This window comes from Prionailurus bengalensis, chromosome A2, assembly GCF_016509475.1.
Source record: "Prionailurus bengalensis isolate Pbe53 chromosome A2, Fcat_Pben_1.1_paternal_pri, whole genome shotgun sequence".
Classification (NCBI taxonomy): domain Eukaryota; kingdom Metazoa; phylum Chordata; class Mammalia; order Carnivora; family Felidae; genus Prionailurus; species Prionailurus bengalensis.
Genome location: NC_057348.1, coordinates 3131642 through 3159641, shown reverse-complemented (window position 1 = coordinate 3159641; position 28000 = coordinate 3131642). Strand labels below are relative to the sequence as shown.

Genomic DNA, 28000 nt, shown 5'->3' with positions numbered 1-28000 from the left:
CACACGTTCACAGTTCAAAAAGCCCTGTACTGGGGTCTAAGAAAGAAGTACATCCCCATTTCACAGATTGACAAACTGAGGCTCGGGGCGGGGGGGGCAAAGTGATTTGTCCACAGTGGCCCAGCCACTCAGCAGCAGCGAATCCAGGCCAGTTGGGTCCCATCCGCGGCAGTGGGGGAGGGGGAGGGTTGGACGTCAAGGACCCAGCCCCTCCTCTGGGGCTTCTAGAAAGCCCCGCTACTTGCCCCAGATCATGGAGGCAGTGGCAGGGAGACTCCAATCACTCACTTCCCCATAGTCGGTGAGGTCCTGAGCGGCCACCTGGATGCAGTACTTGGCCTGGGGCCTCAATGCCCTGAGGGTGAAGGATGTGGCTTCAATGGGCCCCACCTGAGAGCAGAAAAGAGGGCCAGGTCAGTGGGAAGGACAAGGCTGGGCGGGGCCGCTGTGCACAGAACTGCAAGACCCAGACCCTCACCCAATCCAAAAAACACGTCCTCTGCGGCCTCCTCCACCGCGTTGGGCCTTCCCCATCCCTGGCCCCAGAGCCGCCGGTTCAGGATTCCTTGGGGGCCTGCACGGGCCCCCAGGCTGTCTCAGCAGCCAAACCCCAGCACCCCACTCCTCCTCCGGGCTCCCTCCTGGCCCCCTGGGTTAACCTTGTTTGTAAGTTTTCGGTATCTTCCGATTCGAGATCTTCAACATCTTGCTGACCAGGGTCAGCCGAGTCTCAGAGTTCGCAAGCAGGCCAGGAGCCTGCCTCTCCCGTACAAACCCACAAACCCGCCGATTGGACTCGATTGGACTCACACCCCTCTTCCTCTCTCTTTCAAGCCGACACTCCCCCTGCCTCAAAGCCTCTGGGGTGGGTGCAGCCCAGAGCCCTTCAGACTCGCCAACCCCGAGCTGTCTGCCTCGTCCTGCCTTGCCTTTCCGTGGAAATCCCAACAGAGGCACAGCCGGGCTCCTGTTTCTGCCTCCTGACCGTCCTGATGTTGCCCCAGGGCCCCCCTCTGTCGGGAAATCTACTAAATCTTCTTGCCGAGGCACTGACCTCTCCACATCCTCACTCGGCCACCTCCGTAGACGACAACCCGTGGGCACGAGGGAGGCACGCACTCAGCAATTCTCTGGCCTGATATTCCCACCCTCCCTCCCAGAGCCGGCCCTTTCTTCCTGCCGGGTCCCCCTCATCCTCAAGGACGACCCATCCCAGCCCCCAGAGGCAACCTCCTAGCCCCAGACCTGACTGGCTCCCTCTGGGCTCTGCCCTGACCTGTCCTGATGGTCGCCGGATGCGGTGACTGACATTTTGCATTTAGATTCATTAAAGGTTGCGCAACTTTGCGAATACACTCAAAGCCACAGGCTACGTATAGCGTTGTGCACTTTAAAACGGCGAGTTTTATGGCATGCAAATTCTGTCTCAGTTTTAAGGATTGCGAAAATATTTAAAATAAAATTAATGAACACTAAATAAAACTTAAAAGCCAGTTCCTTAGCGGGAAGCCTGGGTGGCTCAGTCGGTTAAGCATCTGACTCTGATGTCAGCTCAGGTCACGATCTCACCGGTTTGGGAGCTGGAGCCCCGTCCCCCGTCGGGCTCCTGACTGACCCTGCGGAGCCTGCTTGGGATTCTCTCTCCTCGCTCTCTCTGCCCCTTCCCAACTCGCGCGTGCATAGCCTTCCTCTCCCTCTCAAAATAAATAAATAAACTTAAAAAAAAAAAAGGCCAGATCCTTGTCTACCCCCCCCCCCCCCTTGCAGTCACGTGTGGTTCGTGGTACAATTTGGGTGCAGACGGAGAACATTTCCGTCTTCCCGGAAAGGCCTAAGAGACGGGACTGAAGAAGCCCTGAGCTCCTGGTCCCCGCATCCGAGGCTGTCTGGTACACAGCTGACCTTCTCAGTACCCTGCCCTTACTTGTTTGTTCACTTTGTAAAAATGCAAAACAACCGATTTGTTTTCAAGCAAGGTGAGAGTCACATGACATGAAATTCACCCATCCAAAGATACCATCCAGCGGCACTGAGTCCCTTCCCACTGTTGTGCAACCGTCAACTCTCGTTCCAGAACATCCCAACACCCCAAAAGGAAGCCATGTGCTCATCAGCAACCTCCCCCACCCCGCGCCCCCCCACCCCCCCCAGCCCCGGGCAGGCACGAGCCCCCTTCCCGTCCGTGGATGAGCCTGTTCTGGACGTTTCACCCACGTGGGCTCGCACCACGTGGCCCCTCGTGTCTGGTTCCCTCCCTGCGCGGCGGGTGGGGGCGCCTCGCTCCTGCTCGCGACCCAGGGAGGGGCGCGTGCGCGGTGGACGCCTGTGTTTCTCTAATTCATCCGTTGACATTCGGGCAGTTTCCACGCTTCGGCTGTTGTGAACGGCGCTGCCGTGGACGTGTATGTGCGAAGATTTGTTCGAGTTCCCATCGGCCGTCCCTTTGGGTAGACAGCCAGGAGTCCAATCCCGGGGCTGCCCCCAAGTGGCGCCCTGGCTGCGTTTGAGGCCCCAGCGCACGCCTGCTCCCGCCTGCTCCCGCGGTGCCCTCTACCCGGGAACCACCCTCCCCTCCTCCCCTCGTCCTCCTCACCTGGCGGAAGCGAGCAGATCTGTGATGCTTGTATCGGATCCAGTACTTGAGTGAGAAGGTCTCCGGGAAGGGCCAGGACCGGGGGGGCTCCCACTGCACCCACAGCCGCTGCCCAGGGATGGGGCTCAGGCGGACGCCTTCTGGAGGGTCCGGTTTGACTGATGGGCGAGCAGGATGCGGGGTCAGGAAGGGATGGCAGATTCCCTCCTTCACGCAATCAGATGCTTATCGACGGTGAGCCTGTTCTGGACATTTCCCATAAAGGGAATCCCACCCTATGTGGCCTCTCGTGTCTTTTTTTTTTTTTTTTTTTGAGAGACGGAAAGAGACAGTGTCAATGGGGGAGAGGCAGGGAGAGGGGGAGAGAGAGAGAGGAAATATCTCAAGCAGGCGCCACATCCAGCGCTGAGCCCAACGGGGGTGCTCAATCTCACAACAGCGCGATCATGACCTGAGCCGAACTCAAGAGTCAAACACTTAACTGCGTGAGCCCCCCTGGTGACCCTAGACTTTCTTATTAACCACCAGCAACATATGAGGGTTTGCAATCCGACAATGTGCTCGGAGAGTTGGCGGGGGTGGGAGGAGCTCACTGAGGAGATGAGTAGAGGCCTGAAGGAGGTGAGGGAATGAACTCCCCCAGAGAGATCTGGGGGAAGAGGATTCCGGGCAGAGGGCACAGACAGTGCAAAGGTCCTGGGGCAGGACCTGCCTGGTGTGTTGGAGGGACAGAGGAGGTGTGTGTGGCTGCAGTAGAAGGAGTGAGGAGGAGAGAGGGAGGAGGGCAGGGAGGGGATGGGGCAGGTGCGCAGGGCCCTGGGGATCCAGGGGAGGAGGGCTTGGGAGTCCTGGAGGGCTGTGGGCAGAGGAGGGCTGGACCCGACTCGGAGGCTCGTGTGCACCCTCTGGTGGCCACTGTGGGGAGGACGGACTGTGGGGGTGAGGGCTGGAGTCTGGGACCCCAGGATGGGGAAAAGTGGGTCTCTTCTCGAAGAAATACCAAGGTGGGGCTGATGGGACCCAGGATGGGTGACAGGAGGTGGGTGGTGAGAGGGGGGAGGGGCAGGAGCAAGCTGATGGCCTCCACACCCCCCATCGCTGCCCACACTCACTGATGTGTTCCGGAACAAAGGGCACGAAGCTGCTGCTGGTGCCCCGGGGCTGCACAGCCGTGACGTTGAGTATGTATGGCACCATGGAAAACATCTGGACGTCTGGGATGGTGCAGCTGGTGGCCTCTGGTGTCGGCTGGAGGCAGGGCCGGCTCTCCCCGTGGGCAGCCACGCCCAGCCTGGACACGCAGGGACAGTATGAGGGCCTCGGCCCTTCCTGCCGGCCCGCCCGTGCCCTGGACCCCGTGTGGACAGCACTCGAGGACCACGGGCTGGGATCCTGCTGTTGGCTGGGTGACCCTGAGGGAGCCGTTCGCCCCAACATCGCAGAGCCTGTGGTGACCCAGGGCCAAGGGTAACGCCCCACAGGGAGACGCTAGGGTACAGATGCTACAGGCTTCTGGAATGTCAAAGTTCCAGCCTTAGAATTCCAATATCCCAAGGTCTATGGAATCACAGGTTTGGAAATAAGAAGATTCTGATTCTGCGGAGTTCTGAGGCCCTGAGACTTCAGACTCCAGAGACATTCCAGAACATTCCAGAGCCTTCCAGAAAATTCCACGGGCTCCGACCGCGCTGTTGGACGCAGCGGTCACCGGCCATGAGTGGCTCTCCACCATCTGAAACATGGCTGGTGCAACCGAGGGTGTCTTTCTAATTTATTTCATCTACCCTCAACGTCAAGTTCCCAGTTGGGTGAATCGATTTTCCCAGCCACAAATTTTATAAAACATAACCAGAGACCGAGAATTTCCAGTGAATGTTTAGCACGTGAGTTGAAAAGTGCTATAAGTGTAAAATGCATGTGGAATTTCAAAGACTAAGCATAAAAAGGATGTGAACTATCTCCTTAATGTTTAAAATATTGACTACACGTTCAAATAATTATTCTTGAATCCTCTTAAGTAATATTAACTTCTGTCATAAATGTAAATACATGGATCGTACATAAGCATGTTAAATTACATCCCATCGTATTAAATGAGAAGTCCTCGGGATATTTAGACGTTACCGAAGTAAAAATACCAAAGTCAACTTCACAATTTCCCTTTCCTTTTTAAACGTGGCTTCTCGAAGATTTTAAACAAGGCACGTGACTCACAATCTGTATTTTAGGAAGTGTATTTCCCCTAGCTGGTGCTGCTCCAGAGTCCCGAGGGTTTCAGGTCTCCCTAAGCCTCCAGCTGTCCTGGTCTCAGGGCCAGCAGGAAACCACCCCCTGGAGGCCCCCCTAGCACTCTGACCTGTACGTGGCAATGAAGGAAGTGGGCCTGGTGGGGAGCGGAGAGGCCGGCAGGGTCCAGATGCAATCCACGGCGATTGGGTACCTAGAGGCCCAGCACCGCACCCTGGGCTGGGTGGGGGCTGCTGGGGCCCCGGAGGGAGAGGGAGCAGGGTGAGCTTTCAAAGTCACCCTGGGGATGGTCCGAGCCCTACTGTGTGCCTGGCGCCAGCCTCCCCGCCAGGCACACAGTAGGTGCCTAATAAAGGTTTGTGAAATGAATGAATGAGTGTGTGAGTGAAAGGCACCTGCCTCATCTCCCACCTTCTCTAGCACCTGGGAAGGAAGTATTAGCCCATTTTCCAGATGGGGAGACTGAGGTTTATTTTTTTTTTTAATTTTTTAATGTTTTATTTATTTTTGAGAGACAGGGCGCAAGTGGGGGAGGGGCAGAGAGAAGGAAGGAGACACAGAATCCCAAGCAGGTTCCGGGCTCCCGAGCTGTCAGCACAGAGCCTGACGGCGGGGCTCGAACCCACGAACTATGAGATCATGACCTGAGCCGAAGCCGGACGCTCAACCGACTGAGCCGCCCAGGCGCCCCAGACTGAGGTTTAAGGAGCCTCAAAGGGGACCTGGGTGGCCCCTCCCGTAACAACTTTGTTTCGAAGCAAGTGAAATGGATGCTATAATTAAAACGTCTCTTGTTCCCTCCCTCCCTGCGTCTCTCTCCCTCCATCCAAGCAGTGGCTGCCGCTTCCTGGTGCCACTTTGCGGTGGGACTCATCCTGTGTCTCAGTTTCCCCATCCGTGCAATGGGATGGTAATGCCCTCCCCCCCGCACCGGGTATCCAGTAGGTGTGTGAGCTCCCACCCCAGCTCAGAATGTTCCATGGCAGGCAACCTCCAGGCCCCAGGGAACGTCCCTCTGCCCTGGCCTCCCAGGCCCCCGGGGGTCCCACATACCTTCTCTCCCGATGCAGGGTGAGCAGCCCACACAGAGGGCGAGCACCAGAAGGAGTCTTGAGGCCATGACTCCGCGGGCTCTGCTGTCGTGAGCTGGGGCAGGAGCACCTTGGGGAGGCAGGGGACTGCAGTCCCACCCGAGGGGGGGAAGCACAGCCCCCGGTCAAAGCCCCAGCTTCTCCTTCCCCAGGTATGACCCCCCCACCCAGTTGGCGGGGCCAGTGGAGAGCTGAGCAGGGGCTGGGGCGGCGGCGGTGGCGGAGGAGGTCCCTTCACTATCGCGGCCACCAGCGGGGCTCTGGAGGCCCCGAGGGTGCGGGCAGGAGAGGAGGCCACGAAAGAGAGAAGTGGAGACCCCGTGGCCTTTCCCACAACAGCCCGGCTGCCAGTCCTTCCTTCCGCCTGCAGCGAGGACGGGACGGGGAAACCCCCGGAGGGGGACAATGCCATGGAGAAGGATGAGAAAGGAACACTGTGGGGAGGGACACGGGGACACACACAGAGAGGAGAGAGCAAGACACAGAGATGGGAGACCGTGAGACAGGGGCGGAAACAGAGGAGAGACACAGAGACAGAGACAGACAGAGACCTAGGGAAGGAGACAGGCTGAAGAGAGGCCCGACCACAGTGGTGGGGACCCACCCTGGCCAGGGCTCCACACTCCAGGCCACAGAGAGACAGAAACGCAGGCCCCGGGGAGGCAGCCCCCACCTGCGGACCTTATCGGAGCCACAGGGACGCCAAGGGACAGGCTGAGCCCCTACAGACATGGTGCCTTCCCTGGACACCCAAGGAAACCCCCGGGACAAGCCACACTCCTGCCTCCCCTGCCTTAGCTAGAAAGATCCAAGAAACCCCAGGGGATTTCTGGGGATTTGCCAGGGGCAGGGAGGCTGGGGGTGGGATGCCCCCAGCAAGGCCAGATTCAGGGTGAGGAAAGTGACACAGGACGGGCAGCCGCGGGTCCTGTCTTCACTTGACATCTGGGTGGTTTTTCATCATGAGCTTCGACACCACGAACACAGCGTTCCTTCCGGGGACCATGTGGTTGGCGCGGGGGGGTGAGCACCTCACCTCCTCATCCCTGCTTGTGGCCACCCTCCCCTCCCTGAGGGGGGCAGCGATCAGGCCACACACTTTCATCCTTGGCTCCAAGAGCTTTTATTTCTGGGGTCCGGGGTGCTGCCTGGCTACGGGACAGACAGGACAGATAGGACGCGGGAGAGGGGACCACAGATTCTCCGGTGGGGGCGGGGGACGGTCAGGGTTGGCCTTGACACTGGCCAGTGTGTGCAGGGGGGGCAGTGGGGCAGTGGACACAGCCAGGGGCGGTCGGGAAGGCCCAGGCTGGTCTGCGAGTTAGGGGGGCCAGTGTGGGAGCCCGGACACCCCTGCGCGGGGCCTGGTGGGCGGAAGGCCAGTGTTCTGATGCTCAGCGGCCCTGAGCCTGAAGCCTCTGCATCTGTAGGATCTGGCTCAGAATCTGCTGCACATCTTCGTCCATCTGACCCTGGGGGTGGGGGGGCCGGGGTGGGGAGGGGGCGGAGAGAGAGCCTGGGCACTCCCCGTCTTCCTGTTCCCTCCCTCCCTACCCCTGGAGGCCCGGAAGCTCTCCCCCCACCAGCCTCCCCCTGGAGGCGAGACTCACCTGAATAGCATACAGGAGGTGGCTCCTATACAAGGCCACCACTGCGCTGTGGTCCCTGGCAGCCTGCTGTGGGTATGGGGGAGGGGGGCTCAGAAAGCGGGACCCACCCTCCCCAAGAACATGCCCCACTGCGCCCTGGAGACCCAGAGCCCCCGCACCAGGGTGACAGCTGCTAAAATGCTGAATAATGTTCCTCCCATGCCCGCCGGCCCGTCCCTCTCCCGGGATCCCTGCCCTGTGCCCTCACCTCCAGCTGCTCCTGTAGAGCCTTAACCTGGCCACGGAGGGCCTCCACCTCCGAGAGGCCTGGGGCAGCCGGCTGGTCCTTCAGGGCCTCCTTGAGGCTGAAGACTTCCTTGGACAGCTCTGTAATCTGGGGGGGGGGGCATGGGGGGCATCAAGGCACCCTGAGCCTGGGCGGGCGTGGGGGTGGGGGGCTTTGGACCTCTCCAGGGCGGCCAAAAGCAGCCTGGCCTGGGGGGCCGGTGGCGCTGGGCCAGGCAGCCACCTGGGTTTGGGTCCCCTCCCTATTCCCTTCTTGCAGGAGATCTCGGGAAGATGACTCAACCCCTCCGAGCCTCAGTTTCCTGCTCTGTAAAGTAAGGGGAGTCACAATTCTCACCTTGGAGGGTCACTGTGATTCTGAACAGAGGTTAAGTCTAAACTCTGCCTGGCAAACAACAGGTGCTCAATAAATGCAGAGCTGTACTATTCTACTATGGATCAGAGGTTCTCAACCAGGGGGGCCATTCTGCCCCCAGGGGACTCCAGGAGATGTCTGGGGACATCTGTGGTTGTCACACCAGGGGTGCTTCTGGCATGGAGGGGGTGGAAGCCAGGGATGCTGCTCAGCCCCCACGGCACGCAGGACAGCTCCCCGGTGACCCGTCCTGAGTGTCACCAGTGCGGAGAGGGACAGACCCTGCAACAAATCCACCATAATCTGTACCACAATTTTATTTTCATTTTGCAAGAGGCAGTATTGGGCTCAGAGAGGTCGACTGACTTGTTCAAGGCCACACAGCGAGCTAGGGCTGGGTGACCTGGTGCCAATGCACCTGGGGCTCTGGGAGTCACATCCGCTGTCCAGTGACACGATGTGAGACTTTGAGCCACTCACTTTGCCTCTCAGAGCTTCGGCTTGCTCATCGAGAAAACGGGAATAAGGATGCCTTCTGGCTTTTGGGATTAGAAGGGAAGGAAAAGTGATGGTGTGTGAAAACCGCTCCACCCAATAGCCACAGGCTGCTGTTAGCCATCATTGTTCTGGTCCCGGGACCAGAACATCTGGTCCCAAGACCAGAACTTGGGAACCTGGGTTCAAACGCTGCCCGAACCACTGCATGGCTGTGTGACCTCGGGCAAGTGGCATCACCTCTCTGTGCCTCATTTCCGCAAATGGGGACAATAAAAGCATCAATCTTATGGGAAGTTGATATGAGGATTAAATGCGTCGTCCATGTCAAAGGCATGGCAGGGGGCCCAGCATGCGGTAAGTGCTCCATAAATGTTACTGTAGTTATAATTCATAGTTACAACAGTAGCCCGTGTGTCTGAGTTGTGCCCTCCCTTCTCTGTGCCTCAGTCTCCCATCTGGAAAATGGGATGATCTCCCAAGACTCTTTCATCTGGGACATTCTTGGATTTCCCCCAACCTCTGTTGAGTGGGAACCCCTCAAGTGAGCACAGGAGAAGGGGACGCACCTTCTTGTCCTTTTCCTTGGCCATATCCAGGGCCTCCTGGGCACGGCTCTGGGCCTGGCGTGCCCGCTCGGCCTCGGTGCGGAGCCCCCTCAGTTGCTGCTCTGCCGTGGCCAGCTGGGCCTCGGCCGCGTGACGTTCACTCTTCATGAATAACGCCTCCCTCTGGACCTGCAGCCCAAGCCCATGTGTGACCACAAGGACACGTGGATCCCAGATGCCTGGAACCCAGAGTCTTCTGATGCTTCTATTCTGGCCTGAGGACAGTCAAGCCCGTTTTGACCTTGAGGACTTTGACTCAGGGGAGTTTGGGGTTCTTCCTGGGCACCAGGCACTTTCTGACTCTGCCAGAGACTTCTGACCTGCGAGCTGTGTGGCCTTAGACAACTGACTTAACTTCTTTGTGTCTCAGTTTCCTCATATGTAAAATACGGGTAATAACAACCCCCACTTCACAGAGTGATAACGGGGATAAAATGAACAAATACAGGAGATCTGCTCAGAATAGCACCTGGCACACAGGAAGTGCTATATTTGACTTGTTGTGCTGTCGTCATTACTGATGCTCCTTTCTCGTTCCGTGTCGTGAAGGATTATAGATTTCTTACAACAGGAAAGAAAACCAGAAGACTTTGGACGAAAAGCAAACCCACATCCAAACGATGACTGCATTTTCGCAAAAATACCAAGATCGGAGCAATGTCAGCTTCACAAAAACTGGTCGTGGGCTGGAGGCTGGGAGAACTTTGGCCTTTATAGAAATATTGGCTCCAGGGGAACAAGGATAATAGGTAGAGGTTCTACTAAGTACAGACTGGCTACACTTTAACAATTAAAAAAGAAAAATCAGAGGTGTCTGGGTGGCTCAGTCGGTTAAGTGACCGACTTCGGTTCAGGTCATGATCCCACGGTTCGTGAGTTCGAGCCCCGCGTCAGGCTCTGTGCTGACAGCTCAGGGCCTGGGACCTGCTTCAGATTCTGTGTCTCCCTCTCTCTCTGCCCCTCCCCTCCTCACATTCTCTCTGTCTCTCTCTCTCAAAAATAAACATTAAAAATTTTTTTAAATCTTTTTCTTGGAAAAATAATACTTATGGCTGCCACTATGGATCTCTTATACCATCATATATAGATTAAACTATTTCATTTTCACGTGAGGACTCAAAAGTATTATGATCTCTGTTGTAGGGATAAGTGAGCAGAGGCATGGAAAGGAAAATGCTCTCCTGACAACAACCAGTGAATGTGGGCTTATTCACATGTTTTGTTATAACACCTACCAGTTTTTTTGGTTTTGCTTTTTTTTTTTTTTAAATTTTTTTTTAACGTTTATTTATTTTTGGGACAGAGAGAGACAGAGCATGAACGGGGGAGGGGCAGAGAGAGAGGGAGACACAGAATCGGAAACAGGCTCCAGGCTCTGAGCCATCAGCCCAGAGCCTGACGCGGGGCTCGAACTCCCGGACCGCGAGATCGTGACCTGGCTGAAGTCGGACGCTTAACCGACTGCGCCACCCAGGCGCCCCTGTTTTTGCTTTTTTAAAAGAAGAGATGGAATTAAATGTCCACCACCAGGGACAAAAAATATTCCCTGGCCTTAAGAAAAGCAACAATAACTCAGCACCAAAATCTACTGGGCTCAAAATATTAGATGAAACACATCTCTGGGCAGGGGCGCCTGGGTGGCTCAATCAGTCAAGCTTCTGATTCTTGGTCTTGGCTCATCATGATCTCATGGTTTGTGAGTTTGAACCCCACCTTGGGCTTTGTGCTGACAGCTTGGGATTCCTGCTTTCCCTCTCTCTGCCCCTCTCCCAGTCACTCTCTCTTTGCCTCTCGCAAAATAAATAAGTGAAGTGAAAAAAAGCCTCTGGGTGTAACATCCTCCTGCTTTCGGGCTTAAGCATTGAGAACGATCATAAAACGACAAGCTGTAAACAGCCCGCCGGGAACCACAGGATGTTTTGAACCAGCGGGGAAGATGGACGTCAGGTAAAACCGTCAGGGGTTACAAAACAAAGAGGGGGCCCCAATCCCTGCCTCACACCATACACACCGTTCAAAGATGAAGGGTAAATGTGACTGGAATTAAAGCAATAACGTTTCTGAGAGACACTGTGACCTTGGGTGCACGGAGGTTTCATACACAAACCACAGAGAGCCCTAACCTTTCAAAAAATGATGGGGCTGGCGGCTCAGCCGGTGAAGCGCCCGACTTTGGCTCAGGTCACGATCTCCTAGTTTGTGGGATCGAGTCCTGCATTGAGCTGTTTGCTGTCGGCACAGAGCCTGCTTCAGATCCTCTGTCCCCCCCTCTTTCTGCCCCTCCCCTGCTTGCACTCTGTCTCTCTCTCAAACGTAAGTAAACATTTTTTTTTAATTTAATTTAATTTTTTTTTTAATTTTTTTTTCAACGTTTATTTATTTTTGGGACAGAGAGATACAGAGCATGAACGGGCGAGGGGCAGAGAGGGAGACACAGAATCAGAAACAGGCTCCAGGCTCTGAGCCATCAGCCCAGAGCCCGACGCGGGGCTCGAACTCACGGACCGCGAGATCGCGACCTGGCTGAAGTCGGACGCTTAACCGACTGCGCCACCCAGGCGCCCCCCTTTTTTTTTTTAATTTTAAAAAGAAAAGGAAATCAAAAAAAAGAAAAGAAAAATGATGGGGTCAAAATGGCCCAAAGGTTTTTAAAAAGACACACAACCGGAACCACCCAAGAGATCTGAACGGCTGCAGGGTCGGCCATCCACCTGGAAACGCCGCCGACGGGGTCAAGGGTCTATAGGATTGAAACCAATGGGGTGGCCACGCCCCGCGGCTGCAGGTCAGACTGCCAAGGCCAGGGGGGTGGGGGTGCGGCGGCCGCGCTCACCTGGAACACCTCAGCGCTGGTTTTCTCGTGCCGTCGTGCCAGCTCCTCCAGCTGCCCCTCCAGCCGGGCCACGTCGGCCTGCAAGGCGGCCACCACGCGCTCGTGCTCCAGGCGGGCCACGCTCCCCGCGCGCTCGCGCTCCAGCTCGGCGCGCAGCCGGGCGGCCTCCTTGCCGGTGGCCACCACCTCCTGCTCCAGGCCGGCCGCCCGGCCCCGCAGCTCCAGGGCCTCCTCCTGCAGCCGGTGGTGCTCGGAGGCCGGCACGGCCGACTGACGCAGGGCCTCGGAGGCCTCCCGCAGCTCCGCCAGGCCCCGCCGGGCCTCCTCGCAGGCCGCCGCCAGCTCGGCCGCCCGGGCCTCGGCCGCATCCCGCGCGCGGCCCAGCTCCGCAGCCACCGCCCGCTGCTGTTCCCCGGCGGCCGTGGCGGTGGCCAGCTGCTCGCGGAGCACCTGCAGCTCCCGGCTCTGCTCCAGCCGCACCTCCTCCCGCCGGGCCAGCTCTGCCCGCAGGCCCCGGGCCTCCTCCTCGGCCAGCAGGCGGCCAGCGCGGGCCTCGTCCAGCCGGGCCGAGGTCGCCTCCAGCTCCCGGAGCCGGGAGTCCCGGACTCGGAGGTCCTCGCGGGCCTGCTCCAGGGCGGCTCGCAGCTGGACCGCGTCCCCGCCGCCGCCGCCGCCGCCGCCCGAGGCTCCGCCACCCTCAGCCTCGCGCATCCGCTCCCGGAGCCGGCCAGCCTCGGCCTCCGCGGCCTGGCGCTTGCCGTGGGCCGCCTCCAGCTCGGCGGCCGCCTCCCGCTCCCGTTGCCGCAGTGCCTCCTCCAAGCCACGGATCCTGGTCTCCAGCTCCGCTTGCAGCTGTTCGGAGGCCTCCGCAGCACCAGGGTGCAGGACGGCGCCCAGGGGGCCCCTCGGGGCTGTGGCCTCCACGTGGGTGGTCTCTGTGCCCGGAAGCTCCGCCTCCACCTCACCCACTCCGTTGGCCTTCATCTCTGCTTCCTCGGCTTTTGGCTTTGTGGCCTCGGCTTCGGGGTTTCCTCCCTCTTCTGGGGCCTCTGTTTCTGCAGCCTCGCCCCCCGTGGATCTTGTTTCTGTGGCCTCGGCATCTGTGGGTTTTGTTTCCGTGGCCTCGGCGCCTGTGGGTTTTGGTTCCGTGGCCTCGGCGCCTGTGGGTTTTGTTTCCGTGGCCTCGGCCCCCGTGGATGCCGCTTCCACGGTTTCATCTCCTGCAGCCCCGTTGTCTGTGGCCTCGGCTCCGTCAACTTTGGTTCCCGGAGCCGTGGTGCCATTAAGCTCCATTTCCATCGGCCCGTCCCTGGTGGTCTTGACTCCCGTGCCCTTGCCCTCCCCAGGGGCCGCCTCCTCTTCTCCAGGGCCGCGCTGTGCTTCCTGTCGCTCCAGTGCCCGCAGGGCGTCGGCGTGCCGCCTGCGGAGCTGGTCAAACTCAGCCCGGAGAGAGTCATAGAGGGCCAGGGGGATGACCTCGGCTGACCCGTTTACCTCCATCTCATCCTTCTCAAAGCTCTCCAGGATCTGGGAGGTGGTAGCAGGGAGCCTGTGGGAGCTTGGGGCCGCGGGGGCACGAGTGGCCTTGCCGCCACCTTCCCTGCCCACAGACTCAGCCACATGCCCACGCTGACCCCCGCCTCCCCCTGGGGACAATCCCTGGGGTCCTCAGATCTGTCCCCACCCCACCCTCCGGTGCCACACTTTCCCCACCTGGACCTTCTCCATCAGCTCCTGGTTTTGTCTGGTGAGTGCAGCCACTTGCTCCCGCAGTGAGGCCAAGAGCTCCTGGGCCGAGGGGCTTAGCCGTTTGGAGAGCAGAGCCTCGGCCCCTGGTGGGCGCACAGAGTCAGCCCCAAGGGTCCTGGGCCACAGGGACGGGAGCTGGGGGTCTGGAGCGGTGGAGGAGGGCCGACCTCCCTCCCAGCTTCAAACTCTCTCCATGCCTGGGGGTCAAGGCCCCGTTTCCCGGGGACCCCAGGGACAAGGTGGGCAGGGAGGGAGGACGGGGTGGGGCTCACCTGGAAAGTCAGACAGTTCACCTTCCTCATCCTGCAGGGTGGCCACGTCATAGCTCGTGTTCTCCCGCTCATTCTGGGGGGAGGGACGGGGTCCAGCTTGGGTCCTGTCCTCCTCCCCACCCCAAATTCAGAGTGGACAGGGGTGTCCACATCTCCCACACTCCCCCGGGGCATCAGACGGAATCTGTTTGGCCCACGGAGTTTACTCAGTGCCTACTGTGTGCCGTGGGGCTACGCTGGGCCCCCGGGGAGAAGCGGCGATCAGCCCCGCCGCTGCCCAAACACGCGACCACAGCCCACTGACTGGAGTCGTATGTGCGGCCTGGGTGTGTGGGCTGTGTCCTCACAGGGTCTGGAGTCCACGCTGGGGTCACGTGTCTGCGCGCGAGTCCCGAATCAGGTGGCTCAGGGTTTGTGGGTCTGTGGTGAGCATGTGCGTGTGGCGTGGCCCCCCCGCTTCTCCCGTGTGAGCTCCTGGGATACGTGTGATTTTGTGCTTGTGTTTTAGTCTGGTGTGTCCGTGAATGTTTCAACGTGTGCGTGTCCGCGTGCGCGGGCATGCTTGTGCACGTACCTATGTTTGCGAATGGACGCATTTTGGAGAATACACGTGCGTGTACACGGACCTGTGGCCCTGTCGTCCGCGTGTGATTGGATGAGAAGCGTCTGTTGGGCACACGTCGAGGGTGTACAGGGTGCGTGTGTGATTATGCATTCACAGACGTTTTGCTGTGGTTGCCAGCTTTACGGGCAGGGCCACGTGCGGATGACCGTGGTCGTTCACCTCCGTGCGTACAGGCTACGCGTTTTGGGACGTGTCCGTTTTGTGTCCGGACGTGTGTCTGTGGGCGTGTGGCCTGTGATGGCACGTCTGCGCCGCGTTTGATGTGCGCGTGTATATGTATTGGTGTGGTTGTCCTGTAGCCGCAGCTGGAGAGGCCCCGCCCACCTCCGGCAGGGGCGAGGCCCCGCCCACCTCCAGCAGGGACAGCCTGCTCTGCAAACTCTCCACCTCGCGTCCCAGGCTCTCCTTCTCTTCCTGTTTCTCCGCCAGCAGCTGCTGCAGCTCTTGTACCTGGAAGGAGGGCAGTGGGGGGGCTCGGCCAGCCTCCAGGAGGAGTCGCCGGGGGGCGGCTGGCGGGGCTGGCTCTCCCCACAGCTCCCACCTACCTGTCTCTCCAGGCTGTGTAGGGAGCTGGCCTCTGTCTCCGGCAGCTGACGGGAAGAAGAGGGGACGGGGCTCGAATCCGGGTAGAAGGACCTCCCCTCCCCGCCTCTGCTTAGTAGCCCTCCATCCCGACCGCAGACGTCCGTTGTGTCACCTCCTGCGCACCCGGCACCGCTCTGCCCCCTGACTCATCACGAAGTGTTTATTCAGTGTCAGACCCCGTTTGGGGCCGCTCATTCATTCACTGCCTCACTCAAATATTCGCTCATCCAAAAAATATTCATCAAACGTCTTCTGTGAGCCCATCCCGGTCAACCATGGCTCTGCTCACAGGCTTATAGTCAAATGGGTGACCATGAATAAAATGTACGTCAGGTCCAATAGCAGTAAGCACTTTGAATAGAAATAAAGGAAACTCAGGGCGCCTGGGGGGCTCAGTCATTTGAGCGTCCAACTCTTGGTTTCGGCTCAGGTCACGATCTCGTGGTTTGTGGGATCGAGCCCCACATCGGGCTCTGTGCTGACAGTGAGGAGACTGCTTGGGATTCTCTCTCCCTCTCTCTCTCTCCCTTCCTCCCTCACTCACACATGCCCGCTCTCACTCTCTTTTTCAAAATAAATAAATAAACATTAAAAAAAAAAAAAAAGAAAGAAAAAATGAAGGGAACTGGGAAGTGAGTCCGGGGCGTCACAATTTTATATAAGGTGGACAGGGAAGGTGTCTTTGGCAAGAGGTTTCTGAGCAAAGACCCAAAGGAAAAGAGGAAGGAAGCCACAGGAACATCTGGAGGAAGCGTGTTCCAAGCAGAGGGCTCAGCACGTGCAAAGGTCCTGGGGCAAGACCAGGCCTGGCGTGTTGGAGGAGCCACAAGGAGGCCCGTGTGGCTGGAGCAGAGTGAGTGAGGGGGGAGGGAGGGAGGAGGGAGCTAGGAGAGAGAGGGGGAGTCTTCCCCACAAAACTGCACTCCACCCCAGGCTGAGCCCCAGGCCTGTGTCTCTGGGGCCTCTCACCTCCTGTTTCCTCCGTTCCTGGTGCTGTTCCAGGCCCCGGATCTTCTGCAGCAGGCGGCCCCTCTCCTGGCGCAGCCGCACGATCTCCTCGTAGGCATCGCGATCATCCTGTTCCCCCCAACCCGGGGACCCGCCACCTTCACATGAGGCCCAAGGGCTGTCCCCTCCCATATCTGAGCCAGACCTTGTCCCCACCGCCCCCCGCCCGCCCCTGTTCCGCCCCCACAGCCAGGACATCTCTCACCGGCATGGGGATGCTGGCAGGGGGCTGAGGCGCTTTCCGCTTCTTGGGGGCCCCTCGCTTTTCGTGGCTGCACACAGAGTTCTGGGGGAAGGGGTGGAGGAAGCCCGTGGGGAACCTGCCAGCCTCTCACCCGAAGACACCAGGCCAGCAGGGCCCCGCTATCCGCCATCGACCTCAGCCCTTGCCCTCACTTCCCGTGTGAGCCCGAGCAAGACCCTGCCTCTCCCCGGTCCTCACTTATCCCAGCATAAAAGGGGCCACATCTCCAGAGAGTTCCAGACCTTATGCTTTACTCTCAGCGTCTCTTTGCGCCTCGGTACTTGGTACCAGACCAAATTGTCTACAAGTTCCCTTTCCCCGTGGAGCTGAGATGATATACGGCTGGGAGAGAGAAAGAGGCCGGACTTGCCTCCTTCCCCGACTTCACCAAACTCGGTTCCCTCTACCACGCCGCCCCAGCCCCATGATTTGGCCCCGTCCCCCCCCCCCCCCCAGTGTTCTCACGCACTTCTGAGAGTTATGCTGTCGATGCTGCTATCACTTGGTAACAGCATACCCTGAAGGAAGCATTCATCCCAAACAGGTCTTCCTAGGTCACAACCCTGGGACAGAAGTCCACCTCTTCTCTCCCCAGAAAGCTTGGGACAAGGGGGAAGGTAGCGTGTGCAGGGGGACGACTCATTCACTGCTTAGGGATCCATACCTGAGATGATGCCTCGCCTGAGTCATCCTCTAGGAGGGCAGGGAAGAGAGGGAAGCAGGGTCAGGCACTCTGTTTTAGGGACTCTCTTCCCAGCCCTAGGAAGGGCACTAGCGAGCCCAAGGGACTTACGGCAGGGGTGGGCTCCCAATTCCCCAAGAGTCAGGACTTTTCAAGTAGGACTCGACTATGTTTGCAGCTGCTGATAGGAGGGACCTTGAAACTCTCAAAAGGGGAAGACAGGGGCACCTCCAGGATGGGGCAGGTACGGGGTGCCAATTCTTAGGAAAGGCAAATATCCGAGCATAAGGATGACCCAGGAAAGCAGAGTGGACCCCCCAGATTAGTCTAAAAGCTCCGGGGACCCTCGAAACTGTTCTGAGCAGCATCGGCGGAGGCATGCTTCTATGATGCAGTAAAGAGAGATACCTTGAAACTGTCTCCAGCGGACAAAGGGAAGGAGATTCGCTTTGGCCGGGACCTGGGGGGGGGGGGGGGAGGGCGGGGCGGGGGTGCATACCACTGGGTGGTGAGGGGCGCTGAGCTGCCTCCTGCAGGAGGTGCAGGATGAGTTTGTCTCCCGCCAGGGCGCCGTAGTGGGCAGCATCCTGGCCCAGGGCGTCGGTGATGCCCGGCTGGGCCCCGCCCTGAAGCAGCACCTCCACTGTTTCGGGGCTGGCCCCCTCACAGGCCAGCATCAGGGCTGTCCTACCAGGAGAGGGGGCTGCTGAGGAAGCGAGGGCATTCTCAAACCCCCAGGCCCTCCTCCATACCCAGGCTGCGTGGGGGAGGGGAAGAGGCAACTAGATCCCCCACCCGCAGAGGCTAAGAGACTTGCCCAAGGTCACACGGCATACAACGGGCCAACTGGGATGGGAGATACTCACCTGCCCTGCAGATCCTGGTCATTTGCGGCAGCCCCCTGCTGCAGGAGGAGGCGGCACAGATCTGTGTGACACATCTGAGCGGCTATGATAAGGGGCGTTGTACCTGACTGGTGGGAACCAGGGGAAGGACGAGACAAAATGTGAGAGGCCGACCTTGGGAGGTAGGGAAGCCCATACGACTGCCCCTGAACTTCACTCCAGACCCTTTTGACGCTTTTTAACGGGCGCCCGGGATGCCGCCACTTGGTGACAGCGTACCTCAAGTACAGTGCCCAAAAAGTTCCCGGAGGCTCACCCGATCTCGGGGACTCAGATGTGCCTTGAAAGAGCAGAGGATTTCTGAGCAGGAAATGCAACCACCAGCCGCTGGAAAAAGAGGGAGGGTAGGTAGGGCAAGGTTTAGACATTTTTTGGGGGGGGCGGGCCTTCTGCCTGGTGTGATTCTTATCCCTTATTTTGTGACAGAAGTTCCTACCTTCCCTGGGAGGGCAACAGCAAAGGTACGCCTCCCTATTTTACAGATGAGGAAACTGAGGCCCACCCAGGTGCACGGTCAGCCAGTAGGGTAAGAGACAGAGCTAGGATCAGGTCTGCTAATTCCCTGTCCCAAGTTCCTGCCACATCCCACCATGGCTCTTTTTTAAGGTGGAAGTCTGGACTCTTTTTACGCATTTCCTCTCTTCGCTTTAGCCAGCAGTACGTGCCTACCATGGGCCAAGCCTCATACAGAGACTGGCAACGTTCACTGGAGGGATCAGACGTCAGCTGAGCCTGGGCAGGCTTCCTGGGGTTTGATCTGGGTTCTGAGTCTCGAAGGTGAAAAGGGTAGAGGTTTCTTAGGAGCCGTGAAGCGAGAAACGGCCTTGTAAGGTCAAGGAAGGGGGAGACTATGCGTCCAGAGCCGCAAAGGAGGAAGGGTTTCATGCCATCACTAGAAATGTCAACAAGAGGGGCGCCTGGGGGGCTCAGTCGGTCAAGGCTCGGGTCATGATCTCACAGTTCATGAGTTCGAGCCCCGCGTGGGGCTCTGTGCTGACAGCTGAGAGCCTGCTTGGGATTCTCTCTCTCCCTCTCTCTCTCTCTCTCTCTCTCTCTCTCTCTGTCCTTCCCCCACCTTCTCTCTCTCAAAAAAGAAAGAAAGAAAGAAATGTCAAGAAGACCTAACTGATTATCTGCTGTGTGCTCGAGGGGGTACGGCATTTGGTTTTCTGCTGCAATCCCAGCGCTTAGAACAGAGCCTGACACATCGCAGGAACTTAAATATTTATTGAATGAAATAACCGGCTGAGCTTCCACAGTGTGACCACTAGGTGGCAGCACACGCCAACTGCCCGGAAGTTTCAACCCACGATTAAAACCCCCAAAGCAAATCCCAGCTTATTCTGTGTTTCCAAAAGGTCAGGCATTTCTTGAGTCATGAGCGAAAGTCATTCCCTGATCTCATGGGCATGGTGGACAGAGGCCGGGTTGGGTTCTGGTTCAAGCGGGCGGGTCCCTTGGCCTCCCTCAGGAAGGAGTTTGCATTCAATGACTATGAACTATGCTTGGATCTTTGCCCTTCCTGAGACTCCCTAGGAAAGTACATTCTGGTCACTGTCCTTACCACCACCATCGTTCTCGCCCAGGCCTGGTGCTTGGGGGTCAGACAGCCTGAGTCTTCCCCGCTTTCTCGTGGCTGAGCCTCAACCACCTTGCCAGTCCGATGGGGTGACTGGGGCTCAAAGTGTTCCTGAGGATTAATGCAGAGCCCGGGGACTCGCGCACAGCAGGGACTCGGTGAGGAAAAAGGAGGAAGGAGGCAGAACGCTCACGGCCAGTCCCCCAGGACCCGGAGTAGAATAATCCCAAGCCCAGCACCCTCTGGGTCATGGTGGGCAGGGCAAAGCTGGGCTGCACCCACCTGCATGATGCAGGGCTGTCCATCCACTGCTGTCCACGATATCCACGACGCAGGACGCCTGGGGAGGGAGGGGTGTGGGTCGTTGGAGGCTCTCCAGGAACTGGGACCCGCCCCTTCTTGGGCTCTGCTGTATTTCAGGCTCCCTACCTATCTCTTCCCTCCCCTGTGCCCGCTCCGCGGACCCCACCTCCTCATGGACTCCCAAGTGACTCTCTTCGCTTTTTCACGAAATTTGGTGACAGAGGGACTCATTGGGAGGTCAGGAGCAGCTGGGGGCTCGGGGGCTTGACGAGAGCTCCGAGAGTGGCTGTAGCCACCACCTAGGGTTTGAGGAGAAGCTGGGGCTCAGGAGATACCTGGTGTTGGGAGCATATCTCGGGTGTGTGAAGTATCCGGACACTCAGGGAGTATCTGGTTGTCCAGGGAGTAGCTGGGGCTCAGGAGCAAAGGAGGCTAAGACACACCCAGGATTCAGGGAGTATCTGGTGGTGGGGGGTCCGGTTCAGGGAACTGCTAGACGTCAGGGGTAGCCAGGGGAAGGGAGTATCTCCATTAGGGGAGTATCTGACACGAGGGGGTAAATGACCTGTAGCAGCTGCTCCAAGCACTGTGGGTGCCCATACTTGGCCGCCAGGTGGAGGGCATTGTAACCTGAAAGGCAGGGAGGGTTCGCTAGGGTTCCACATACTCAAGGAGCTTCTGGTTGCTCCCCAAATCTGTGTCAACTATCTGCGAGGACTTTCTGTGTCCCGTCAACGCCCCAAACCCCAAGTACTTCTCCAAACCGTGCTACTCCCCGTAGCTGGAGACTCTCCAGGGGCCAGCTAGTCTGTGTCCCAGACATTCTCATCTCGACTATACTCCACACCCTCCCACTTCTCAGGCCCTATTGCCCCAGCCACGATCCATGTCCCCAGCCCCTCCTCCCCATGTCCCCAGCCACCCTCCGTGCTGGACAACATGCAGCTCCAGCCCTGTCCCTCAGAATCCCCGCTGTTGCGTATGCTCCCGCTAATCCACAAACCCTTGCTATCCCACGGGCGGCCTGTGCCTCCTACGATGTCCCGAAGTTTCAGCCAGGGCTATGCTCCCCCCCTAGTTACTTCCAGAGCCCCAGCCACTCCCTTTGGCCACGCCTTCTGTATCAGACATTCCCTCAGAGCCCTCGTTAAGTCATACACCCAGACTCTCCTTTGGTTCCAGCTCCTCCCAGCTACCCCTAAACCCCAGCTACTCCCCATACGTCAGATACTACCTCCCCCTTCCCCCCCCAATTCTACTTGTTATTCTCCCGTCCCCAGGTACTTCTCAAGCTCAGGGAATCCTCTGTTCCAGCTAATTCCTCTGCCTTCACCACTATCTGAGTCCTGGCCACTTCCCGCCCACGAGCTGTCGACTCACCTTGATTGGTGACAGCTACAGAGTCTTTTTTCTTGTTCACTGCAGCCTGACAAGTCCCTGTGCCTCCCGGGGTGGGGGGCACTGAACGGAACCCCCGCTTTTTCAGCAGGTCGCTGAAGCCAGGGAGCGGGACCTGAGTGGACCTGCGGGCTGAGCCCCCGGTCTGAGCTCCTCATCCCTCCCCCGGGGCCCAGCAGGCAGTACCTGCCCCATCGGTGCTCATGACGTTGGAGCCCTGTGCCAGCATCACCTCTAGGCAGCTGGCTGCTCCCCGCATGGCAGCCAGGTGGAATCTGGAGGTCGGAGGCCAGGGATCAGCTGCAGGATGGCCGCCCCTCATCCCTCCACCCCCAGGGTGTGGGCACTCACGCGGACTTGCCCTCGGGGTCCAGCTTCGTGGGCACCAGCCCCTTGCGGGTGATGAGAGCGGCCACCCGTGCAGCGTCGTCATTCTCCACCGCCTGTAGCAGTCGCTCGTCACTTTTGCCCCACTCCTGGCTCTACAGGGCACACCCAGAGGAGAGTGGGGCCAGGCGACCGCGGCCCCCTCCCTGCTCCCCCCTGGCCGGGGCTCCAGGCTTCACTGCCTGCCCTTGGGCACTTGCCTGGCGCCTGCCTCTGGCGGCCGGCTTCGGGATGGGGCAGGGGCCACAGGGCGGGCAGGAGCCAAGGTCAGCGGGGCTGAGCCGCAGCTGCAGGGGGAGGTAGTCCTGGGCGGGGGTCTGAGACAGCGTCCCCCAAGCCTACATCCCCCAGCGTCTGCTCCCAGGTCCATACGACAGCCATCACCATCCTTGTCCCATTAAATCCCCCCTCCCCCCGCATCTTTCCAGAAATTGTCCCCAGCCAGCCCTTTAGTGAAAGCCACCTTTCCAAACATCACCCCCACCTCCAAAATCTGCCCATGGGAACCCCTAAAAGGGTCCCTTTAAATGCCTTCCAGAACCATCTGTCATCTATCCTTCTTAAACTGTCCCTGAAATGCCACAATTGTCCCCTAAATGTCCCAAGATCCGTGCTCTAAACAACCGTAGCGTGAAATACATTCCAAAACGTCTTCCCCAAATTTCCGAAGTGTCTCCAAAATCATCCCCCCAAATGACCCCAACATCTGGCCTAAAAATGTCCTTCCAAAAATATCCCTCGAATGTTCTCTGAAATTATACTCCAAACGTCACTATATTTTCCCGAAAATAGTTCCTTAAAACATAGTCCAAATTATCCCCTCAAATGAACTCACCCCAAACGGGTCCCCGAAACCGTCCCTCCAAATGCCCTCTACATTTTCCAGTGTCCCCTTCTGTTCTCAAAGCTGCCTCCCCAAACATCCCCATGTCTCCCCAAATATCCATCCCTCGACCTCTGCCCCCCTCCTCCCGCACCCCCCCTCACTGCCGGTCCTTCCCGGGTCTGGGGGCGGGGGTCCGGTCCTGGCCCAGCCAGGGGCGGGGAGGGGCGGGCAGGGAGGGGAGAGTTAGGGCCCGAGCCCCGCCCGCTCCCGCGCCCCCTCCCCTGGCCCTACCGCGCAGGAGGCGGCGGCGCACACGCACAGCTGCTTCATGGCGGCCAGGGCGCCAGGTGCCCGGCTCGGTGCTCCGGGAGGCCACCGGGCCGGAGCGGGGGGTTGGGAGGGGGGCCCGAAGGGAGGGGCAGGAACGCCCGCGGGAGGGGCTGGAGGGGGCCGGAGAGAGGGACAGGGGGCCGGGGGGAAGGGCTGGAGGGGGCCTGGGCGGGGCAGGGGGCGTCAGGGGGGTCGGGCGGAGGGAGGGGCCAGAGGTGACTGGGGGGAGGGGCTGGGGGGGGTCTGGGCGGGGCTTGGAGGGGTGAGGGTCCGGAGTGCCCGCGCGCCGCGCCCCCTCCCGGAGACCCCGCCCCCAACGGTAGGGGTCGTGCTGGGGAGAGGCTGGAGGAACCGGGAGGGAAGGGCTGGAAGGACCCGGAGGGAGGGGTGGAGGCCTCCGGAGGGAGGGGCTGAAGGGGCCCGGGGGTGGGGCTGGAAGGGCACGGGGGGCGGGGCTGGAGGGGGTCTGGGGGCGGGGCTGGAGGGGTGAGGGTCCGGAGTGCCCGAGCTCCACCGCCCTGCCCGTGCGCCCCGCCCTCTCCCGGAGACCCCGCCTCCACGGTAGGGGTCGTGCCGGGGCGGGGCTGGAGGAGGCCGGGGGCGGAGCTGGAAGGACCCGGCGGGAGGGGCTGGAGGAGTCAGGGTCCGGGGTGCCCGCGCGCCCCGCCCCCTCCCGGAGGCCCCGCCCCCACGGTAGGGCTCGTGCTGGGGGCGGGGGGCGGGGGGGGCTAGGCTCTGGGGGCGCAGTGCCGCCCAGGCACTCACTACCTGACTTTCCTGCCGCGAGGGGGATGCGGCGAACGAGGCCCGCCTCCCTCGCCCCCGCGGGCTCCCACTGGATCTCCAGGGATCCGCCTGCGTCGTCTCCGCCTCGTCTGAGCTGGCTGCGGGTCGCGGGTGAGTCCGGCCTGAGCCCTCTCGGCGGACGCAGCTTCCCACTGCTGCCTGGCCATCATTCATTCATTCACTCTTGCACCCGTGGGACCCAGCAGTCTGACGAACTTGAATTTGAATCCAGGGCTCTGCACCGCGGCCCCTCACATTTAACGCCTGTGCGACCCAGTCAAGGTACTTACCTGCTTTGGACATCGCCTTCCTCATCTGGAAAATGGGGTTCAAAACAAACAGTAGCTACTACACGGGGTGTTAGCCAGAGGACTAATGAGGTACTCTGTGCAAAGCTCTCACTGGTGCCCGGTACGCGCGATAAACACGGATTCGTTCGTCAAAGGTGTGCTTGCGCCCATGTGCATGTCTAATGCTGAATCCTGGGACACAGGCCATAGTAGGTGGTCAGTTAAATCACTGGAAAGCAGAGTGGACACAGCTCCTCCCAAGGGGCTGGTAGGGTCTGTGTTCGCTGGTTGTTTTCTCAGACTGCGAGCCCCCTGACCGCAGGGCCAGGCTGAGGCCTCCCTGGCACAGACCTGGCACCCCGGGGTGGGGTGGGACAGTTGATAAACGTTTGCTGAGTGAATGAATGACTCACAAGGCCCTCTGGGCCATGTGAATTTCATTTACTGACTCTACTTGTCCTACCGGGATGCCTGGTACTGCACTGGGCCTGGCGCCCAGTGGTGACAAGACAGATGCCGCTGTTATCACTGGGATCCCTGGGGAGACAGGTACACCCATGGATTGATGAACCAGGGTGATTGGGGCTGCGATGGGGGCAGTCCAGGCCAGCTGGGAGCTCAGAGAGGACTCCTGACCCTGGGGAGTCTGGGAGGGCTTCCTAGAAGAGAGGGCATCTGAGCTGAAACTTAGAGGACGGCCAGGATCCCCCCGAGTTAGGGGGTGGCAAGGACAAGATCACGTTCAGGAGGAATCGTGAAGTTATCGCTCGCCTCAACCAGCCCAGTTACCTGTGCCCTGATCCAGGACCAGCTGGATGAGGGTCATAACTGAAGGGTAGGGCAGAGGAAGAGGGGTGTCCCTGGGAGGAGGGGGAAACCAGGAATGTGGGACATCAGGGGAGCCACTAAAGGTTCCAAAATGGCCCACCATGTTGATGTGGCTGCAAATTCACAAAGGGGCCAGCAGAGGTGGGGAGGGGGGGGAGGACACAGGGATGAGAGGGGAGAGTAGGGGTGAGTATAGCGATGGCCTTCTGGGACCTGAGTTTAGCAGCAGTGACTGCAGACAGGAGGAGGGGGCTTGAGTCCAGCTTGGTCATGTTCTGCACACTGTGTGACTTTGGCCTAGGCACGCTCCTTCTCTGGGTCTCAGTTCCCCAACCGCCAGATGGGACAACAGACGGCATAAAGCCGGGTTCCTCCACTCAGGCACTGCGGGCATTTCAGGGCCAGATCGTTCTCTGCTGGGGGGCTGGCATGGGTGCCGTGGGGGCTGAGCAGCATCCCTGGCCCCCACCCACTTGAAGCCAGGAGCACCCCCCAGTGCGACCACCACAGATGTCCCCAGACGTGGCTCGGGAGGCAAGATCTGTCTGGCATTCTTCTTAGACACCTTTGCGCAGGAGGAAGGAGAGGTGGGGCAGGAAGATGGAGGGTTTGGTAATAAGCAGTTGGGGAGGGGTGGGTGTTGAGGGCTCCTGTCTCTCGCACCCAACCCACCAGCCAACCCTGCAAACTCGATCAACGCACCCAATCTTGCCTGTGGGCCAGCCCTGTCGCTGGAGGCTCCATCTGGGGATACCTCCTCCCTGGTCTCCTAGCCCCTGCCCTTGTCTCCCAGCTTCCTAAAAAGCCCCAGTCGGCTCCCATCTTCCTCCTGCTCAAAAGCCTCCACAACCTCAGTAAAATCCAGACTGCTCTCAGGGCCCAAGAGGTTCTACAGAAACTGGTCCCCGGGACCAAATCCCAGCCCCCCTCCCCCAGTTTCCTGTGGCCCAAGAGCTAAGAATAGTTTTTACACTTCTAAGTGGCTGGGGGGAAAAAAAGATCAAAAGGAGAGGCATATCTTGTGATGTGATGCTTGACAATGACATGAAATTCACATTGCGTGTCCATAAATAAAAGTTTGCTTGGGGCGGAGCCAGGCCCATCCATTCCGAGCAGCCAATGGCTGCTCTCAAGCTGCATTGGCAGAATTGAGGTCTGAGGGCCCTTGAAGACAAAAATATCACGGCCTGGCCCTTCACGGGGAGAGTCTGCCCACCCCTGCTCTACACAGTACCCCCTGGCAACTTCCTGGGCCCATCTCCCCTCCATTTCCTCCGGTCAGACCCATCACAGTGGCCTCCTTTCTGGTTCTGGCCTCGGCGCTCACAGTGCCCTCTGCCTGGAGCACCTTCCCTCCCCCACGGTCTACAAGGCCTCTTCCTCTCCTACCGACCGCACTGGGCAGCACCCGAAGAGGGTTTATTAGCAGTTTTGTTTTTTTTTTTCCTCCCTGTTACTAGCTGATGCCACACTGCGAACCTTCCGAATACATTGTTTCCCTTTGGTCTAACCCCGCCCCCTAGGATGTCAGTTCCGCACCGGCAGGGATCTTTGTCCACCTCAGTCGCTACTGTATCCGCAGCTGATACAGGTAGGGATTTTGCAAGGCCTGGTGCAAGATGAACATGCGGGGGGCCTCCTGTTCCAAAATCATTAAGAGTTTCAAGATGGCGAGAAGAGAGCAGTAAACCAAACTGGGGCCCTTCTGAGTGAGGGTCTGCGAAGCTGGCCCTCATCTCCAGTGTCTACAACAGGGACTGGCGCATAGTAGGTGCCCCATCAATGTCTGTTGAAGGAATTAAAGAAATAGTGACCCTGGGGAATGAACACGCGAGACAGACTTTCCAGGAAGCCTTGAGGAACTGGGGATCTATGGGTTTCTAGAAACTCCAATCTTCTTGCTTGTGGGATTTTTCTAAAACTTGAAATAAGGGAGAGGCAGGGGGGGAAGCCCAGGACTAGGCTCACGGCTCCCAGTTAAATTCCATCTTACAGATAGAAAAACTGAGGCCCGGAAGGGTTCCAAGAAGGCTCAGAGCGGGTATCAGGATGTGTTGGGGCCTTGGAGAAAAGGCTGCTATTAAAGAAGCGGAGGGGGCGGGGGGCGACTGGGTGGCTCAGTGGATTGGGCCTCCCACTTCAGCTCAGGTCAGGATCTCACAGTCTGTGAGTTCGAGCCCCGCGTCGGGCTCTGTGCTGACCACTCAGAGCCTGGAACCTGCTTCGGATAGTGTCTCCCTCTCTCTCTGCCCCTCCCCTGCTCATGCCCTGTCTCTGTCTCAAAAATAAATAAAAACATTTAAAAAATAATAAAGAAGCAGAAGGGGCCGGGTGCTTGGGTGGCTCAGTCAGTCGAGCATCCGACTTTCACTCAGGTGATGATCTCACCGTTCGGTTCCTGAGTTCGGGCCCTGCATCAGGCTCTCTGCTGTCCGTGGCACAGCCCGCTTGGGATCCTCTGTCCCCCCTCTCTCCCCGCCCCTCCTCCGCTCACGCTCTCTCTCAAAAATAGGCATTAAAAAAAAAAAAGTAGCAGCAGCAGAAAGGAGTGGGGAAGGACTGAGCAAGAGGGTGGTGGCTGGACGGTGTCCTGAGAATTGGGAATGAAAAGCCCCCAGAGACAACGGGGGGGGGGGGGAGGGGGTGTCTGTGCGTCTGCAGTCACGAAGTCACGGGTGTTTGCTTTCTTCCCTCAGGGGAGCGGGCAGAACAAAAGCTGAACTTGACTCCAGCTGTCTGCCCAGAAACTGGAGCCTCCGGTGGAGGGAGGGACAGCGAGATGCCCGGTGGGGGGGATGGAGCACAAGCTTCTCCCCCTTCAGCCCCCCTGCCGCCCTCCCGCCCCTCCCGCCTCTCTCCGCAGGCTCCTCCCTGCCTCCCAGACACCACCCCCACCCCCACGCACCCGGTCTGAGGTTTCTAACACCTGTCTGCCCTCCACCACTCACCCCCATACCTGTGTGAGACCCCTAACACACCCACTTCCCAAATGAGGAGTCTGGGTTTGCTTTCTGTCTTTTTTTTTTTAAACTGCACAAAGTTTTTGAAGCATTTGATTTTGATAGAATTTGCCTTTCGAAATTAAA

General features: G+C 58.9%; 2 protein-coding genes across 6 annotated transcripts; both read right to left on the bottom strand.

Moving 5' to 3' along the window:
• Positions 1-6: 6 nt before the first annotated feature.
• EBI3 (Epstein-Barr virus induced 3) lies at positions 7-6756 on the bottom strand. 2 transcript variants are annotated; one of them, XM_043586198.1, is made up of 5 exons: positions 5894-6756; positions 4950-5070; positions 3706-3884; positions 2594-2751; positions 7-390 (listed from the first exon to the last, which is right to left on the bottom strand). In XM_043586198.1, the coding sequence occupies exons 1-5, from the start codon at positions 5958-5960 to the stop codon at positions 238-240; spliced, it is 678 nt and encodes a 225-aa protein (XP_043442133.1). In that variant the 5' UTR covers positions 5961-6756; the 3' UTR covers positions 7-237. The 2 variants fall into 2 exon arrangements, with proteins under 2 accessions (XP_043442133.1, XP_043442132.1); XM_043586197.1 differs by having other exon boundaries at positions 4950-5073; positions 5894-6755.
• A 279-nt stretch (positions 6757-7035) lies between these two features.
• ANKRD24 (ankyrin repeat domain 24) lies at positions 7036-23100 on the bottom strand. Of its 4 annotated transcripts, XM_043586193.1 has the most exons (22): positions 22972-23098; positions 22055-22141; positions 21819-21949; positions 21654-21742; positions 20635-20699; positions 20049-20106; positions 18444-18514; positions 18149-18255; positions 17782-17969; positions 17265-17293; positions 16562-16642; positions 16318-16425; positions 15309-15353; positions 15115-15213; positions 14139-14211; positions 13831-13949; positions 13278-13644; positions 12118-13247; positions 9246-9413; positions 7789-7914; positions 7542-7607; positions 7036-7403 (listed from the first exon to the last, which is right to left on the bottom strand). In XM_043586193.1, exons 1-22 carry the CDS (start codon positions 23008-23010, stop codon positions 7326-7328), a joined length of 3324 nt encoding a protein of 1107 aa, XP_043442128.1. In that variant the 5' UTR covers positions 23011-23098; the 3' UTR covers positions 7036-7325. The 4 variants fall into 4 exon arrangements, with proteins under 4 accessions (XP_043442128.1, XP_043442126.1, XP_043442127.1 ...); XM_043586191.1 differs by having other exon boundaries at positions 12118-13644; XM_043586192.1 differs by having other exon boundaries at positions 12118-13644; positions 14160-14211.
• Positions 23101-28000: the final 4900 nt, after the last annotated feature.

Coding starts and splice junctions, on each gene's coding strand:
- EBI3 (XM_043586197.1), bottom strand. CDS start 5,960: ATGGCCTCAAGACTCCTTCTGGTGCTCGCCCTCTGTGTGGGCTGCTCA. Junction 5,074..5,893: donor ACCCTGCATCGGGAGAGAAG/GTATGTGGGACC, acceptor CCGGGGCCCCAG/CAGCCCCCACCCAGCCCAGG. Junction 2,752..3,705: donor CTTTGTTCCGGAACACATCA/GTGAGTGTGGGC, acceptor CTCGCCCATCAG/TCAAACCGGACCCTCCAGAA.
- ANKRD24 (XM_043586191.1), bottom strand. CDS start 23,010: ATGAAGCAGCTGTGCGTGTGCGCCGCCGCCTCCTGCGCG. Junction 16,426..16,561: donor CTGCCAGCATCCCCATGCCG/GTGAGAGATGTC, acceptor TGGGGGGAACAG/GATGATCGCGATGCCTACGA. Junction 15,354..16,317: donor AGGAACGGAGGAAACAGGAG/GTGAGAGGCCCC, acceptor TCTTCCCGTCAG/CTGCCGGAGACAGAGGCCAG.